Consider the following 17,088-nt stretch of genomic DNA (forward strand, 5'->3'; position numbering starts at 1 on the left):
CCAGTGCGAGTCCGCGAGAAGCTCCCAGTCCCCCCGGCAGCCGCAGCCCTGTCGGAGAAGCAGTGCAGGTTGCAGGCACGTGTGTAATAGAAACATGTCTCAAGCGCTGGCAGTTCGGAAAGAAAACAAAAGGGGAAGGCCGGTCCCGTGCCCGGGCTGCCGCGGCGGGGCGAGGCGGGCGCGGGGCGCCGCCGCTCCGTTCATGCCTTTGGTGGAGCTTTTTGTTCCGCCTTGGAGCCGGCCAGGCCGTTCTCGGTGTTGTCGTTCCCTGACGAGCTCACCAGACACTCCTTCCTGCAGGGGGAGAGGGCACGGGCAGATGAGAGCACCCCAAGCCTGGCCCCGAGAGCCCCCTGAGTCCAGCCCCAAGAGTCCCCAAGTCTGACCCTGAGAATCCTCCAAGCCCAGCCTTGAGAGCCCCGAGAGCCTGATCCCGAGAGCCTCCTGAGCCCGGTCCTGAGAGCCCCCTGAGCCTGGACCCAAGAGCCCCCAAATCTGACCCCGAGAATCCCCCAAGCCCAGCCCTGAGAGCCCCCTGAGCCCGGCCCTGAGAGCCCCGACCCCACCCCAACTCACTTCCCGTCCTGCATCTTCTTGATGATGAACAGCACCACCCTCTTGATGAGCATGAAGAGGATGAGGAGGCCGATGAGCCCCCCCACCACGCTCACGATGATGACGGTCACAGTGTTGTCCGTCTCCACCACTGCGGGAGAGAAGGTGCTGAGGGGGCTCAGGAGGGGAGCAGGGAGCTCCCAGCTGCACATCCCACCCCAAAAACCCAAAACCTCCTCCCCACAAGGTTTCCAGGGATGCCAACCACCACAACCACGAGCCAAGGGGCATTGCCACCAGCCCAGAGCCACCCCTGGCCAGCACTCACTCTTGTGCACCACGGTGAGGAAGATGGTGGCGTTCTGCTCGGCGTTCCTCTCCTTGGGGTTCTTGACGTAGCAGGTGTACTTGCCAGCATCGCTGAACTCCACGCCGTTCAGCACGATGGAGATGTTGTTGTCCTTCTTGGTGGTGGAGCCCACGAACTCCACCCGCGGGTTGTGCCACACCAGGGTGGGCTCCGTGGTCTTGGCCTTTATCTTGCCGTGGTAAATCTGCCGGGGCAGGGGGCAGGATCAGCTGGGTGAGGGAAAGGCTCACGCTCTCCTGGTGGTGCCCAGACTCAGCTCTGCCCACACAGACACCCCCACCAAATGTCCCATTGCACCCCGTTAAAGCAGGAATGACCATGGAGAGGAACCTGATGAACATCCTGGTGGAAAGCATTTCTGCCTGCCCTGAAGAAATGGAACAGACCATGCAAAAAATGGGAGATCCCCAGAGAAAGTGAGCTCCTTTGATGGCCAGAACTGCTCCAAACCAGCCCTCCTGCTGAGGAATTGAGGAGCCAAATATTCCCAGCAGGAAGCAAATCTATACAGAACCTTTCATATTTCAAAGCAAGCCAAGGAGGAGGAAATGAACCATATTTTGCCCTAAGTGCAGATTTGCACCTGAACAGCCAACTTATGAAAACAAATGAGCCTGTGGGCAGCAGCGGATCTAGAACAGCTTTGTGCCAAAAGCACGATGTTCTGGGGTATTTGAGTCACCCCTTGGCACAGCCTTGTCCCCCCAGAGCTGGGGACACGGAGAGAAGGACATCCTGCACGAGGAGAAAGGGAACTGTGAGAACTTCAGTGCTAGCTGTGCTGGGGAAGCACAACAGGAGCTGCCAGGGAAGCAGAGGCAGAGCCCAGAGAGCCACCCACCAGCTCTGTCGTGTTGAAATACCATTTGAAGACCAGGTCCTGGAAGCCTATGCAGGTGGCGAAGGTGCAGGGCAGCAGGACATTGGAGTTATTCAGAGCTGTCACCGTGTTGGTTTTCCCCACCGACACCTCCAGGGCGAAGGCAATGGCCAGGACGTGCAAACCTGGCAGGGAGAGGGGAGCAGAGAGTGAGGCCAAGGCTTTGTCACCCCTCGTTCCCTTTGGCACACCCGGCTGCCATGGCAGGAGCCTGTCCCCAGCCCTAGAAGGGCTCGGTGACAGAGGGGACCCGCAGGGACAGGGGCTGGGTCACCCTCAGAGACAGCGCAGGTTCAAAGTAACCAGAATATCCCCAGGAAGAAAGCGAGCAAATGAGAGCCCTGATTTGCATGTTATCCACAGGCCTCAGCTGGACCTTGAAGGGGGAGAAAAAAGCCAAGGCGAAGCAGAGCTCTGTTCCTCAGGCGGGAGCTGGAGCAGCAATTAGCGAGGCTGTCCTGGCCGCCTGCCACCCGCTGCCCTGCCCTGCCCTCGGGAGCAGCCCCCACGTCCAGCTGAGAGAGCCCTGGCTCCCTCCGGAGCTGCCTGATGACCTTCAAAGTGCAGGAGGAGCTCTCCTGCTCCTCCTCGGCTCCTCTGAGCAGGGAGAGAGGGGCAGGGAGAGAGGGGCAGGGAGAGGGGCAGGGATAGAGGGGCAGGGAGAGAGGGGCAGGGAGAGGAGCAGGGATAGAGGGGCAGGGAGAGGAGCAGGGAGAGATGGGCAGGGAGAGAGGAGCAGGGATAGAGGGGCAGGGATAGAGGGGCAGGTAGGAGCCCAGCTGCAGCCGAGCACTCCTGGGTGCAGGGGCTGGCATTGCATTGGGCTGGGCCACCGCTGTCCCCACAGATCCTTTCTGGGAGCACAGGGATGCTCTGGTCCTGCCCAGAGGAGCAGCCCCGCTCCCCATCCCCATCCCCATCCCAGGATTGCCCTGTCCTGTTTGTGTGATGTGGCATGGCTAAGATGTGACACGGCCCTGCAAAGCGCTGTCCTCCCCTTTCCCAGACCTCAGCCAGCCCTGCAGAGCTTTTCTTGGGCACAAAACCCAGGGGTCACAGCTTTTCCCAGGGCTGCAGGGTGATCCCCAGCTGCCCCAACAGCTCGGCTCGGACACGCTGCCTTCTGTCAGGATTCTCCTCTCTCCGCAGCCGCCTCAGCTGCTGATTTATTCTCCCACACAAGCCGGTGCTAACAACTCCCCAGGCACGTCGCAGCCGGAGCCAAGCCCGAGAGCCCTGCATCCTGGGCTGCGGGCCCTGCTGCAGTGCTGCATTGCAAGCACTGCAGGCGAGGAGTTATTTAACTTTACACAGGAGCGCTCCTCATTCTGCTCGGCAGGCAGGGAGTGGTTCCCGGCAGATGGAATCTCCTGCAGCCCCTAGAGCAGCTCTGGGGGTGCTGCAGGGGGGACTCCACAGGCGGGAGTGTCCCAGGGGACAGGAGCTGTGCCCCTGGAGCAGGAGCTGGCAGGGGCATGCCTGGCTCTGCAGGTACCTCTGAGGCTGCAGCGTGCTGCAAGCGGGCACTCGCAGGAAAGATGATTCCCTGCAGCTTGCAACACTTTAAAACCTGTCTGCCACCCTTAGAATGTAACCTGAATTGAACGTGTGGGGTAAATCGAGGCTGACCTTGCTCCTGTCATCCTTGTGCTCTCCAGGAAGACAAAGCTGATATGTTACCACTCAATAAAGCACCGAGGAAAACACGCTGGGGGAGCGGTGCCACACACCAGCTCTCAGCCCTGCCTTTCCAAACCCTCCCAAAGCTGCTGCACTTGGCACCACCAGGCCCCCAACCCTCAGGGCCACTCTCCTGGGGGGTGCAGGCTCCATCCCGTGCCTGCAGGCATCGGCATTTCCCAGGGAAGCAGGGAGCGGCCACTGCTGCCCGAGCCTTGGCTGCCTGCGCTTTGCCCCTGCAGAGGGAGAGCCCCCAGAGCGAGGGGGCTCCGTGCTCACCCCGGGCTGCCATCTGTGGGAAAGCTGCTCCAGAGAAACTTTCGCTGCCCAGAGAAGTCAGCGTGACATGCTGGCGCAGGCAGCAAGCCATGCCTGCCAGGCTGGCCGGGCTCCTCTCCAGCGGGCTCAAAGAGAGGAGCTCCGTGCCCGGCCCGAGGCAGGTGCGCTGTGCTCCGGGAGGGGACACACGGCCCCCAGCTCTCGCTGGGAGGGGCTGTGCTGACCTTCCCTGCAGAGCACGGCATCCCCCAAACCTACAGAGAGACGCGCCCTGCACTCCCTGCCCAGCGCCCTCCCAGCTCCCAGCCCACCTGAGCGGCTTGTGGGACCCTGTTCGCACCTCCATGCCCTGCACCCCCGACCCCTGAGTGCTCTCAAGCCTCTCCGAGCCTCTCCTACCACCCCAGTGCCAGCTCAGGCGCTGGCACCCAAATCTTGCAGGGGGTCAGGTACTTACATGGCTTGTTTGCGTCTCCAGCATCCTTTAACTTAAGAACTTTGCCCTCTAAAACGCCTCCCACGGGAGCGCCCCAGCAGCAAGCGCTGCCCAGCCAGCCCTGGGTCGCGGGCTGGGGCGAGGGTGACCCGCGGGAGGAGCAGGAGTGCAGCGGGGGCGTGAGGCTGATGCAGGCGGCCGGAGCCTGCCCCAGGTGTGCAGCGGGGAGGGAACGGCTGCCAGCCCCTCCCTGCGCCCTGTGGCGGGGGATCTCGGGCATCCCCGGCCACAGCGCCGGGCGTCATGCTCCAAGCAGCGGCCCCGCGGCGCGGGTCGGTCCCCGCGGCTGGGACAAGCGCATGCGGGCGGTCGTACCAAAGGAACCGTAAGACAATGACCTGTCGGCGGGCGTGCTGGCGCTGAAGCAGTGCACGGGCTCCCCGCGGGCATCCCCCGGTACCGGGCGGGCAGCAGCGCGGTCCCCGCCGGCCGGGGCTCGGCAGCGGGGCAAAGCGGGGTGCGGCCGCGGTGCTCGCAGGAGAAGCGCCGGCTGGGGGCAGGGCAGGGGCTGGAGCCGGGACTTCGGAGCTGGGGCTCGGCTGCGAAGTCACCTTGGCCGAGTGACTTATCCCCGGCGCTCCGGACCGTCCGTCTGCAGAGCGGAGAGCGGCGTTAGCGGCATCCCCGGGCGCGGCGGGCGGGGCGCAGGGAGGGTGCGGAGCGGGGACCCCCGCCTGGGGCTGAGTCCCCGCCGGGGAGCCGGGGTGGGGGGACACGGGACGCGGGCGGTACCCGGAGGGGTCCCCGCAGCCCTCGGCGCCCCTTACCCAGGAGCGCGGCCAGCAGGCGCGGCGCGGCGCGGCGGCGAGCGGCGGGCGAGCCCGGGGCCATGGCTGCGGCGCGGGGCGGCGCGGAGCGGAGCGGTCCCTGCTGCCCGCAGCGCCCGGCTCTGGCCGCCCCCGCCGAGGGCGAGCGGCACCGGGCGGGGCCGCGCCGGGCGGGGCTGCGCTGAGCCCTCCTCCGCGCTCCTCCGCATCCCCCCGCGCTCCTCAGCATCCCCCCGCGCTCCTCCGCGCTCCTCCGCATCCCCCCGCGCATCCCCCCGAGCACCCGCCTGCCCGGGGATCGGGGATCGGGGATCGGGGGGCGCTCCCCGGGCCGGGGCAGTGACGGTGCCCCTGGGCTCGGCGCTGATGGAGCCGCACCCCGAATCCTGGGAGCAGTTTTGGGCCCCTCGAAAGAAGGACATTGGGGTGCCGGAGTGTGTCAAGAGAAGGGGCTGGAGAACCAGCGGGATGAGGAGAGGCCGAGGGAGCTGGGGGGGTTAAACTGGAGAAAAGGAGGCTCGAGGGGACCTTCTCGCTCTCATCAACTCCCTGACAGGAGGGTGGAGCCAGGCGGGGGTCGGGTTTTCTGCCAGGTAACAAATGACAGGACAAAAAGAAGCGGCCTTAAGCTGTGTCACGGGAGGTTTAGGTTGGATTTAAGGGAAGATTTCTTCACTGAAAGGGTTGTCCAGCCCTGGCACAGGCTGCCAAGGGCAGTGGTGGAGTCATCAACCCTGGAAGAGTTCAAACCATATGGCAAACCCAAGGATTTTGGGTTTCCAATCTCAATGTTTGGGTTCAAATCCCCAATTTTTGGGTTCTAACCCCCATTTTTTGTGTTTCAAACCCCAATTTTTGGGTCTAAAACCCCAGATTTGGATATTTTGACTCACCCTCGAGCAGCTGGGGCAGGAAATGTGTGGCAGCTTTGTCCTTTCATACCCGAGGCCGTACAGCCCCAGGTACAGGGCTGAGGTGTAGAGCACATGAGAGTTCTCGAACACACAGTGCCGTCCTTGAAACGGCACTCGGGGGTGAAATGTACCTGAAAACACACCTGAGAGTTACCTGAGATACACCTGAGATACACCTGGGCACACCTGGATACACCTGGGATACACTGGGATTTTGGGGTGGTTTTTGTGGTGGATTTTGGGATTTTTTGGGGTGGATTGTTTTGATAGATTTTGAGGTTTTTGGTTTATTGGGATGTATTTTGTGTGTTTTGGGTCACTCACAGAGAAGACAATGATGTTCATGGCCACGCCTACTCACTGTCAGGTCCCGCCCCCTCCCCTTTGAGGCCACGCCCATTCACAGCCAGGCCCCGCCCCCTGTCCCCAGCCCCACCCTTGGCCATGTGGTTTAGCGATGGCCTTGGCAATGCTGGGTTGATCGTTGGGCTTGATCTTAGAGGTTTTTCCAACCTCAGCGATTCTGTGGTGGCCTGGAAACACTGGGCTGGTGTTGCCCTGGGCCACCTTGGGAAGAGGCCAAAGTGCCACTAAGGCCGATGGCTTCCCAGGACAACAAACCAGGACAAGGCTGGGGCTCTGCTCTGCTTTGGGGCACCTCGGCAGTGTGGCACCAGGTGTGCCTGCCCTCCATCCCTGACACAGAGAGCAGACACAGGTGGGATGCACAGCCAGACCCCGATGGCTGCAGAGGGACCCGCCCGGCGCCAAAGGGAACACCCAGAACTCATTTTTCTCACCGTGCTCTTGTTCCGAGATAATTGGCTGCACAAAGTTCCCATCTCAGCCACCTTTTCTCGCATCCATTAGACCACGGGGCTCTCCTAATGGAAGCCCTGGGGCGTGGTGCGGGCAGGCAGAGCCTCACCTCGTTGCCCAGGTCCATTAGCCGGGGAGCTCTGTGCAGAGAGCGGCGTTTGCGGGAGGTGACGCATCCCAAAACAGCCACGGGGGGAAGGAAGGAACAGGAGCAGGAACGGCGCTGGGTTTTCTCTGGGCTGCAGTGACACAGGTCACACGTCCTGGCAAAGCTCACCCCAGGGACCAGCATGGCCTACCCGAACTGGACTGATTGGGTTTTGGGTGTGAGAGCAGCTCACCTGCAGGGATGCTGCCTGCACGTCTAAAATGCCACAGCCTGTCACCTTCAGGGCGTCTTACAGCTCCCCATCCCCTTCCAGCCCCCTCTGCAGCACGAGGCAGCAGAGAGGAGGGAGAGCAGGAGGCTTTGCAGGGCACGGGGACATCCCAGGGGAGCCTGAGAGGATGCCAGCAGTGCCCGTGGGTTGAGGCGTTAGGGCTGCAGAGCTGGCAGGAGAAGCAGGAAAAATACCGGCGGAGCAGGCAGGGCAGCGCTGGCAGCCGGTGCTGCAGGAGCAGCGTGCTCGGCTCTGCTGATGCAGCAGAAGGTGCCTTGGCGGGCACAGGGATGGATTCGGGGAGGGGAGGGAGCTGGGGAGGGATTCAGGGAAGGGAAGGAGTCAGGGAAGGGAGGGATTCAGGGTGGGGATGGATTCAGGGAGGGGATGGATTCAGGGAGGGGATGCACTCAGCAAGGTGATGGATTCAGGGAGTGGATGGATTCAGGGAGAGGATGGATTCAGGGAAGGGATGGATTCAAGGAGCGGATGGATTCAGGGAGGGGATGAATTCAGGGAAGGGATGCACTCAGGGAGCTAATGGATGCAGTGAGCTAATGGACACAGTGAGGTGATGGATGCAGTGAGGTGATGGATGAAAGGAGGTGATGGATGCAGTGAGGTGATGGATGCAGGTGATGGACACAGGGAGGTGATGGATGCAGGTGATGGACACAGGGAGTTGATGGATACAGGGAGCTGATGGATACAGTGAGGTGAATGATGGACACAGTGAGGTGATGGATGCAGGGAGGTGATGGACACAGGGAGGTGATGGACACAGTGAGGTGATGGATGCAGTGAGGGGAGCTGCACCTCAGGCACTCTGTGTGGACGGGAGGAGCAGCACAGCATTTGCTGGAGCATCACTAATTGTGAGAGGGCAGGCAGAGGGATCCTCGGGGTGCAGGGACGCCTGTCACCCCTGCAGTGGTGCCGGAGGGCTGCTGGGGCCAGAGAAACAGGTGAGTTTGAGGCCGGCATTCACATCTCCCGGCTGAGCATGGGGCAGCCTGGCACTCCCTGCCCGCTCCCCGGGGCTGGCAGCGGGACAGCGGCTGTCACCAGCGCCTGATGGAGCTGTCACTCGGCAGCTCCAGCCGGTCTCGTCGGCCGACTGATCCCATGAGACAGTTGCCACCGCCGCGGGCCGGGGCAGGGCTCTGCTGTCCCCAGCCCCGCCGGCAGCAGCTGCCCTGGCATTTCGGAGCACGCAGATGTCCGGAGTGGGAGCCGCGGTTCCTGCGGCTCAGCGGAAACCTGTTCTGCTGAGCCCAGCAGCAGGATGCCGTGTCTGGTTTCAGGGAAGGCGAGCACCCTGTGCTCGGACGCTGTCACCTCCCCGGGGACAGGAAGGGGGGCTCAGGGTGCTGCCAGCTGGCTCGCAGCCTGCCGGGGGGCACAGAGTACCCTCAGTCCCTCTCGCCTTGCGCTGGCGGAGCCGGGAGGGTTAACATGCCAGGCTGCTGCTCTCCGAGCAGGGCTCTTGCCTCCCTCCACGTGGCTCCCGACCAGGTAGGGCTGAGCAGAACGCTTGGGCTGCAGCTCTGGCACAGCGCTGGCCCCGGCTACCCTGGAGCATCTGCCAGGCTCTGCCCCCGAGGACAGCCCCAGCCTCCTCCCAGAGCCGCCCGAGGCAGACGATGCTGAGCTCCCGGAGCAGGCAGAGCCCTCCTGCGATGGAGGGGGAGGAGGAGGCGGCAGCAGAGCTGGAACGGAGCTTCCCATCAGCACCTTATGTTTACTGCAAGGTCCTCTGGCTGTGACCTTTGAGAGACAAGGCGGGCTGGCGTCCCGGCAGCTGGCGGTGGGCAGGAGGCACCGCAGCGATCCGGCTCTGCAGGACTGTCCTGGCTGGGCTGCGAGCTGAGCGAGACTGCGGTGAGTACCCGGCTGCTTCTGCCATCCCAGCGCTCGGCTGCCCGCAGCTCTGCCTCGGAGCGGTGCTTTCCCTCTCGCTGCGCTGCCGCTGCCTGCTCGCCCCGCCGGGGGCTTCCCTGCCCTCCGGAGCGCACAGGTTCCTCACCCCCTTCCTTCCTTCCTTGCTTCCCTCCTTCCACCGGCGCTTTAAACGCGCTGGGGAAGAGCGGCCGCGTCCCCGGCAGCACTGCAGAGCATCTGCAAGGATCGCTGAGGCAGCCCTGCTGTATCCCGGGAGAAAGTTTGATCCTGACCCGGCACAGCCCGGGGCCACCCGCACCGGAGCCTCCCTGTTCTGTCCCCCAGAGCTGCCCCTCACACCCCTCACTGCCCCGGACCCCACTGCCCCAGGCTGTTCCCTGTCCTGTGCCCCTCTTTGCAGGGCAGCGTTGCAGGGATGTGGCTCTGGACCCTCCCTGAGACACCCCAGCATCCCCCGAGACTGCACAGGAGCAGGCAGGGGTCCCTGCCGCCTCCCAGCTCCTCTCTTGCTCTTTAACACCTGTAATCCCACCTGGCCCCGGGAAATTTCAGCATTCTGTAATGAGGAATGTCCATGGTTCTGGAGAACGTGTGAAACCCCAGTGCTGGGGTGTTCTGTCACTGCCCTCAGTCCCCGTAGTGAGGAGAACCCACCCTTGGTGTGTCCCACGGGGTCTCCTCTGTGATCCCGCTGCTCTCCTCAAGTTTTTTGCCAGCAACATTCCAACGAGCATCCTAAAAGCTCCGAGGGGTCCCCCACCCCTTTGCCCATGGCTGAAGCTGGTGAGGACAACCCCACATTGTCCTCGGGGGAGCTGCTCCTCCCTGCACGCCAAAGTTGTTCCAGGGATCGATTTGCTGCACTCCCCGGAGCTGCAGGACTGTGCCAGCAGGACAGTGGAGGTGATTTGGGTGCCCTTCCTCGCGAAGGGAGAGGTGCCACGGGAAGCTGCGAGTTTCCCGCAGCGCTGACCCCACGCTGAGGTGCCCAGGGTGCCGTGCCCAGCAGGGACAGGGACAGGGACACTGGGAGAGCTCATCCCGCTGGCACTTCTGCTGGGAATGGTGAGGGGCTGGGGAGGGGGCAGAAAGAGGGGTGGCAGTGCCCTGGGGCAGCCCCTGCCTGTGTGAGGAGTTGGCATGCACCGGCGCTTGGCAGCCCCAGTGAAGGGCAGCAGGGTGGAGGGCGCTGTCAGAGCTTCCCCCGTGTCTCCACGGTGGCTGAGCTGATGGATGTGCCCATTAGCTGCGCCCCAGTTGTGTCGTGGTGTTCCAGAGCATCCCCACGGCGCCGCTGGACCGGGAGAACAGCTGGGTACGGGTGTCCATCACCCAGCGCGTGCCCTGGGCTCTGCTGGAGCCTGCTGAGCCTCACCTGCCACGAGCAGCCACCAGCCCCAGCTCTCTGGGCAGCACAGTGCAGAGGCTGGCAGGGAACAGGAGGCCCCACAGTGGGTGTGGAGCACCCCTGGCATCTCCCTGGCCACGCTCCCCACCCCCAGCCCTGCCCTGGCTCCGTGCCACCCCCCAGGACAGAGCTGTGCACCCTCAGGGTGCCCTGGGCTCCCTCAGCACCCAAACCACCCCACAGGACCAAGGAACGGGCTCATCCCCCCAGGCAGAGCAGGCCAGGGGCCCGTCCTGCCCCTCCGGGCTGCGGCACAAAAGCATCGAGGGCAAAGTCGGTGTTTTGTTGTTCTTTTGTTTGTTTGACTGTACAAAGAGCAATAAAAACATCCCACACTCGGCAGAGCGCTTGGCACGCCCGGGTCAGAGCAGCCCCTCCTGTGGGTACAGATCTGAGTTTGTCAGCTCTGCCGGGCACGGCCGCGTACAGACAGATGCATTGGCGAGTTGCAATCCGAGGATAGTGCACGAGAAGAAATGAAAGGCAGATGCAAGAGTGCTTGTGTGCAATGCTCAGAGGCCTCAGCGCCCCCGAGGTGCTGGCTCAGTCCCACCAGGAGCCGGGGACAGCCTGGCTCTGGCAGAAAGTGGTGCGGGAGCCCTGCGGCACTGCGGGCACTGTGCGGGGCGGGACAGCCCGGGGACAGCGCGGGGACAGCCGGGGACAGCGCGGGGACAGCGCGGGGACAGCCGGGGACAGAGCGGGGACAGCCGGGGACAGCGGGGGGACAGCGCGGGGACAGCCTGGGGACAGCGCGGGGACAGCGCGGGGACAGCCTGGCCCTCGCGGGGATGGGGACAGGCGTGGGACACGGCACATTCCTGCTGCGGAGGGGAAGGGAGCAGCGTGGGGCCCAGCGGGGTCGGGTGCGATGGACGGGTGGGAAGCGATGGGGCAGAGCGGGGAGGGCAGAGCTGTCCCCATCCCTGGGGCCTGATGGCATTGCCGGGATGGCACCTGCACAGGCAAAGGTGTCCCTTCTCTGCACAGGGACACTGCACAGGTGTCCCTTCTCTGCACGGGGACATGGCAAAGGTGTCCCTTCTCTGCACAGGGACGTGTCACAGGTGTCCCTTCTCCCCTGGCAGTGCTGCTTGTGGGTGACAGGACCTCCATCCCCTGCCCCAGGGCAGTGTCCCCTGTGGCTCTGGGCACTGTCCCCCTCCTGGCAGCCACGGGAGGAGAAAAGCTCAGGCCTGGTGCCACAGGGGACACTGCCCTGGGTCATTCCCTGCCTGCAGCCCCAGTGCTGCAGCCAGCGCAGCTCACCTGGCGGGTGAGGCAGGTGGCACAGGGGGCTGGGCACGCTGGCAGTGCATTGCCATGGCAGTTACAGTGTGCAGAGCTCTGCAGGGAGCTGGAGGAGGCAGTCTCAGCATCGCAGAGCTGTCCTAACTCTGGGCCTGCTGCCGTGCCCAGTTCTTCCCAGCAAGTGCCCAAAGGCTCCTCTCCCTTTCAGCAGCTCCTTGGCCCGAGCAGCCTCACCCCAGCACTCCCCACACCCCAGTCTGACACATCAGCAGGACATTTCCACCACAACCACCCTCCCCAAGAAGGAAAGGAGCACAAAAAGTCAGCCCAGCACCTTGGGCTGAGATGCTCAGACCCAAAACCAGCCCGAGAGGCAGAAGGGTCCATCCCTCACACACCAAGGGCTGGTAATGGTTCCAAAACACTGCACAACTCCAGGACTCTGGGTGGGTTCATGGCCTTGGCTTCTGACTTCTGAGCAGCCTGGGACAGTCCCTGAGGAGCAGGAGCTTGCAAGGAGGAGCCTGGCAGCTATTGGATCCCTTGGGATGGAACACCAGTGCCAGTGGCCCAGGCACAGCAGGAGCAGCTCGGGATGAGCGCTGACCCCAAGGCTACACTGCTGGCTCACATTTTCCACTGGGACAGAGAGCAGACAATGGGGCACGGGGCTGCCCAGACCCCTCTGTCCCTCCTGGCACCCCCTGCTCCAGCCCCTCCGTGTGTGGGGGCTGCACAGATCCCCCCTCACCCTCCCCAGCCTGTCCCCGGCACCTCCTCACCACACTGGCACAACCCAGAGCAGGGCACAGGCCGGTGCCAGCTCAGCCTCAGGGCCCTCAGCCCCTCTCCCCAGCCCTGCCCAGCCCAGCCGGGCTCCAGGGACCTCCTCTCTGCGCCCTGCTCCAGGCTGGGGTGGGTGCTGGCATGGAAGGAGGGATGCTCTGGGGACACAGAAATCCTTGCTCTGGAAGCACATCAAGAGGGTCACACTGTACAGGGGGCAGGAGGGAGGGGCGGGCACGGGGCCTTTACTTGGTGCCCTCGTCGGGGTTGCCTTCACCATCCGTCTTCCCTTCTTCCTCCGTCTTCTGGTCGTCCGTGTTGAGCCTCTGCTGCTTTTTCCGGCGCACGCATTTCACCACCATCAGCACCAGGATCACCACGGCCAGGAAGCCGCCCACGGAGGCACCCACGATCACGGCCACCGTCGAGTCATGCTTGGGGGGCTCTGGGGACACAGGGATGGGCTCAGCATGTGCAGGGAAGCGATGGGGCAGAGCGGGGAGGGCGCAGCTGTCCCGCATCCCTGGGGCCTGATGGCATTGCCGGGATGGCACCTGCACAGGGACGCTGCAAAGTGTCCCTTGTCTGCACAGGGATGCTGCAAAGTGTCCCTTCTCTGCACAGGGACGTGGGGGCACCCACAGGGACATGCAGAGAAGGGGCACCCGTGCAGCATCGCTGTGCAGGTGCCATGCTGGGCTCTGCCAGCATCCTGCCCCCATGGGTGCCCCCAGCGCCGGGCACCACTGACCTTGGGTGAGCACCTTGAGGCTGATCTTGCCGTGGCCCCGGTGCCGGTCCGGGGGGTTCAGCACGTAGCAGTTGTAGGTGCCCTCGTCCTCCAGCTGCACGTTCTTGAGGGTGAAGGACACGTCGTACTTGGCGGGGTTGCCGGTGAACTCCACGCGGTTCCCGAAGCGATCCAGCTGCTTGTTCATGATCTTGGTGCGGAACTGCAGGAACTGGGCAGCCGTGGGGACAGAGGGTGAGGCAGCACCCCATGGTCATTTCCCAGCCAGGCACCCCCTCCCTGCATGCAAGAAACCCCCAGGAACACCCTCTGAGCAGCTCCCAGGCCCCCAGCACATCCCCAGCGAGACTCACCAGCTCCTCCGAGCAGTTACTGCATTCCTGGTACGTCCAGTTGAGGGAAAACTGCTTGTTCTCCACCTTGTAGCAGGAGTTGAAGGTGCAGGAGAGCTTCACAGAGGAGCCGTTCAGGGCGTTGATGATGGGGGGGGCCATGACCTCCATGCCCAGCCGCGGGGGCGCTGCCAATGCAGATGGATTCGGGGGGTGTCACAGGCAGCCACCCTGGCAGCTGAGCTGCCACCCTGTCCCCACGCTGCCCTGCCTGCACAGAGCTCTGCCTGGGGCCTGGCATTGCCTTCCAGGCACATCCACACTCTCTGCATCCAGCCAGGAGCGGAATTTCCCAGCAGGAGCAGGGGGAGCAGCCCTGAGATGGACAGGCAGAGCATTGTCCCTGCTCTGCCAGGGCTGGTGACCCTCCCGTGCCCCCCGGTGCTGCCTGCAGGCCAGCCCTGCTCACGGCCATCCCCCGGGGCTCTGCTGCTGCTGCTGCGGGATCGATGGCGCTGGGCGAGGCTGCAGCGTCAGCAGCGGGGCCGGCGCCACCGCCACACGCAAACCACGGCTGAGCTCATCACATCGCATTGCCGGCAGGACACGGCTCGGCAGCAGCGCTGGCACCTGCCAGGGCCGCCCCGGGGCTCCCCAGAGAATGCAGATGCTTTCCCTGCCATGAGAGGATTCTCCAGCTGGGAATGACCAGAGCGGGCTCCAGGTCTCTGTTGGGGGAACGAGGCAGTCCCTGACCCCTGGTCCTGCTGAGAGAGAGGGGCTGTACCTGGTGCAGGGCAGGGGAGGGGCAGGGATGGGGGTCTGTGCCCTGCTCCCTCCTCCACTGCTCCCTGCAGCTCCCCTGAGCAGCCCCCAAGCATCCAGCACTGTCCCCAGGCTGGGCAGGGGGACAGGCTCCTGTGCAGCCCTCAAGCATCCAGCACTGTCCCCAGGCTGGGCAGGGGGACAGGCTCCTGTGCAGCCCCCAAGCATCCAGCACTGTCCCCAGGCTGGACAGGGGGACAGGCTCCTGTGCAGCCCTCAAGCATCCAGCACTGTCCCCAGGCTGGGCAGGGGGACAGGCTCCTGTGCAGCCCAGCTGGCTGCAAACACCAGGCCAGGCCCTGAGAGGCACAGGGACACGGGGACAGCGAGCCCTGGGAGGGGACAGTGTGTCCTGGGGGCCGTGACACCCTGCAGGGCCACTGCCAGCAGGTGCTTCAGTGATCACCTCACCTCTCCCCTCGGGCTGCTGCTCTTTGCTCCCAGCGCTTCTTGCCGAGGCCAAGCTGGGCGCAGGTCAGGGCTGCTCCGGGCTGCTCCGCCTGCAAGCAGGGCAGGAAAGGGGCCAGGCTCTGCAGCAGGGACAGGAGCCGTGCCCGGGCTGCAGGCACAGCTGGGCTGGGCAGTTCCCACTGCCAGCCGGGAGCCAGCAGCACCCTGAGGCTCCTGGGGCTGAGCGGTGCCCTCGGGTATGGCCAAACCATGGGATGGCTCCTGGCTGGGCTGGCGGCCATGGGGACACCCCCATCCAGCCCCAGAGGGCTCAGGGACACAGGGATGGTTGCGTGGGGATGGGTCACAGCACCCAAGGCAGGAGGAAGTGTCCCAGCGTCACAGCCTTGCTGCCTCACGGCAGCCTCCACCTCTGGTGCCTCCAAGGAAGCCTTGCAGGGATGGGAGAGAGGAGCCAGGAGCTGGCCTGTCCCAGCAGGAGTGGCTGGAGGGGATCCCTGCAGGGAATCATTGTCTGGGTGCCCCTCACAGGGTGCCCTGTGTGCCCGCAGGTGCTGACCTGGCCTTGTCCTGTGTCCTCAGCGCTCCCCAGGGCTCTACGGACGATGAGGCGCCACCAGCAGCAAACCTGCCACCCCCCCAAGCAGGGACACCAGGGTCTGGCAGGACCTGGGGGCACCCAGGTGGGTCTGAACCTTGCCATTGGCCGGGCACTGAGCCCTGGGGGACAACAGAGGTGGGGGAAGAACCCCCAAACCCTCGGGACCATCCAGGCCGTGTTGTGCTGGCTCCCAGTGCTCCCAGTGCTGCACCCGGGCTGGGGGGGACAAACAGCAGCGTCTGCAGCAGCCCTGGCCGGGTGTTGTATCCTCCTTTGCCGGGCTCTGTCCTCGGGGACAGGCAGCCCGACAGGAGCTCAGGGACAGCCATCAGAGGAGCGGAGCATTCCCCTTCCCGGCCGGCAGCGATCGATGCGGCCGCGGGGCTGCTGACACAGCGCTGCTGCTGCTGCTGCTGCTGCGGCCGCGGGGCACGCACGGAGCCGGCCCCAGCGCGGAGCCGGCCGAGGGACAGACACAGACACCGCCAGAGCACCCAAAGGACACCACAAGGCAGCACAGCCCGCCTGGCAGCACCCAAAGGACAGCACAAGGCAGCACCCAAAGGACAGCACAGCCCGCCTGGCAGCACCCAAAGGACAGGCACGAGGCAGCAGAGCCCACCTAGCAGCACCCAAAGGACAGCACAGCCCACCTAGCAGCACCCAAAGGACAGCTCAGCCCACCTGCCAGCACCCCAAAGGACACCACCAGGCAGCCCAGCACCTTCCCAGCCCTGTCCCCACTGCAGCCCGCTCCCCTGCCCGCCATGCCAGGGCTGTGTGCTCCAGGGATGCAGGGCGTTTTTAGCAGGAGATGCAGTGACACAGGAGCCCCCACCCTGCCCAAAAGCAGGTCACCGTGGCTGGTGGCTCTCTGCACCTCCGTGCCCGTCCCTGCTGGCACACACAGGGCAGGGCTCCTGGCAGGGCACGGGTGTCTCCCCAGCTGGGCACATGCAAGGGGGCTCAAGCCGACACTTACCCAGCGAGAGGAGCAAGGTGAGGCCGGCGAGGAGCAGGGTGGGCTGCGGGAGCCAGCCTTCCGGGCCCATTTTGGCGGACTTTAGTGTGTGGAGAGGACGTGGTGTTGGTGTGGGTGGTGGAGGAGGTGGAGGTGCTTTTTCGAACGCCCGGGTTATTTGCAGGTGACATAGAACATTAGAGCCGCTTTCTCCCCACAGCCCAATATGGCTGGAGCGGCGCTGGGGCGAAAAAAAGCAGTAAATGCTGTGGTTGGTGGATTGCAGCCGCCGGAGTGGGAGGGCGGAAAAATTTTCCCCTGAACTGCAGGCGCAGACAGCGCCTGGCGCTGCCGGCTCCGTGCTCCGTGCCGGGCTGGGGCACACGGAGGGTTCCTGAGCCCCGGGTGGGGTGGGGACACTCGGGTGTGTCCCCTGTGCCCCGCTGAAGGCTGGCAGCCAGCCCTGCTGGCACCATCCACGGCAGCACCCCCGTTCTGCAGAGCCCAGCGGGGCCCAGGAGGGTCGGAAATGCCCTCCTGGAGGCTGGCAGGGGGCAGAGGGGCTGCCCGAGGCTGGCACAGCACAGGGCCCCGAGCAGCCCGGGCAAGATGCCCCAGGTGGGCTGCAGCAGGTGGGGGGGCTCCTGCTCACCTGCCCAATCCTGGACAGCTCCATCGCTGCCCAGGGCTGCCAAACTGCTGGGGCTCCTTCCCCTTCTC

At 64.4% G+C, this 17,088-nt stretch overlaps 2 protein-coding genes and 1 long non-coding RNA gene across 4 annotated transcripts; all 3 read right to left on the reverse strand.

Annotated features, from left to right (window-relative positions):
• Nucleotides 1-4,480, reverse strand: SCN4B (sodium voltage-gated channel beta subunit 4). Its single transcript, XM_054291465.1, has 5 exons — nt 4,222-4,480; nt 1,767-1,930; nt 884-1,109; nt 577-706; nt 1-294 (listed from the first exon to the last, which is right to left on the reverse strand). Exons 1-5 carry the CDS (start codon nt 4,478-4,480, stop codon nt 201-203), a joined length of 873 nt encoding a protein of 290 aa, XP_054147440.1. The 3' UTR covers nt 1-200.
• Nucleotides 4,481-11,145: 6,665 nt separating this feature from the next.
• On the reverse strand, nt 11,146-16,569 carry SCN2B (sodium voltage-gated channel beta subunit 2). Of its 2 annotated transcripts, none has more exons than XM_054291466.1 (4): nt 16,390-16,569; nt 13,592-13,758; nt 13,239-13,449; nt 11,146-12,932 (listed from the first exon to the last, which is right to left on the reverse strand). In XM_054291466.1, exons 1-4 carry the CDS (start codon nt 16,457-16,459, stop codon nt 12,733-12,735), a joined length of 648 nt encoding a protein of 215 aa, XP_054147441.1. In that variant the 5' UTR covers nt 16,460-16,569; the 3' UTR covers nt 11,146-12,732. The 2 variants fall into 2 exon arrangements, with proteins under 2 accessions (XP_054147441.1, XP_054147442.1); XM_054291467.1 differs by lacking the exon at nt 16,390-16,569 and adding an exon at nt 14,807-15,373.
• LOC128947237 (uncharacterized) lies at nt 15,919-16,383 on the reverse strand. Its single transcript, XR_008484038.1, has 3 exons — nt 16,114-16,383; nt 16,030-16,081; nt 15,919-15,987 (listed from the first exon to the last, which is right to left on the reverse strand). It is a non-coding gene; the product is annotated as an uncharacterized LOC128947237 (long non-coding RNA).
• Nucleotides 16,570-17,088: the final 519 nt, after the last annotated feature.

The sequence above is a fragment of the Melozone crissalis genome, unplaced genomic scaffold (genome assembly GCF_028551555.1).
Source record: "Melozone crissalis strain CALT ecotype California unplaced genomic scaffold, PUWL_Pcris_2 ptg000092l_1, whole genome shotgun sequence".
Classification (NCBI taxonomy): domain Eukaryota; kingdom Metazoa; phylum Chordata; class Aves; order Passeriformes; family Passerellidae; genus Melozone; species Melozone crissalis.

Coding starts and splice junctions, on each gene's coding strand:
- SCN4B (XM_054291465.1), bottom strand. CDS start 4,480: ATGCCCGAGATCCCCCGCCACAGGGCGCAGGGAGGGGCTGGCAGCCGT. Junction 1,110..1,766: donor ATTTCAACACGACAGAGCTG/GTGGGTGGCTCT, acceptor CTGCCCCGGCAG/ATTTACCACGGCAAGATAAA. Junction 707..883: donor CCTCACCGTGGTGCACAAGA/GTGAGTGCTGGC, acceptor TCTCTCCCGCAG/TGGTGGAGACGGACAACACT.
- SCN2B (XM_054291466.1), bottom strand. CDS start 16,459: ATGGGCCCGGAAGGCTGGCTCCCGCAGCCCACCCTGCTCCTCGCCGGC. Junction 13,450..13,591: donor GTAACTGCTCGGAGGAGCTG/GTGAGTCTCGCT, acceptor ACGGCTGCCCAG/TTCCTGCAGTTCCGCACCAA. Junction 12,933..13,238: donor CCTCAAGGTGCTCACCCAAG/GTCAGTGGTGCC, acceptor CTGTGTCCCCAG/AGCCCCCCAAGCATGACTCG.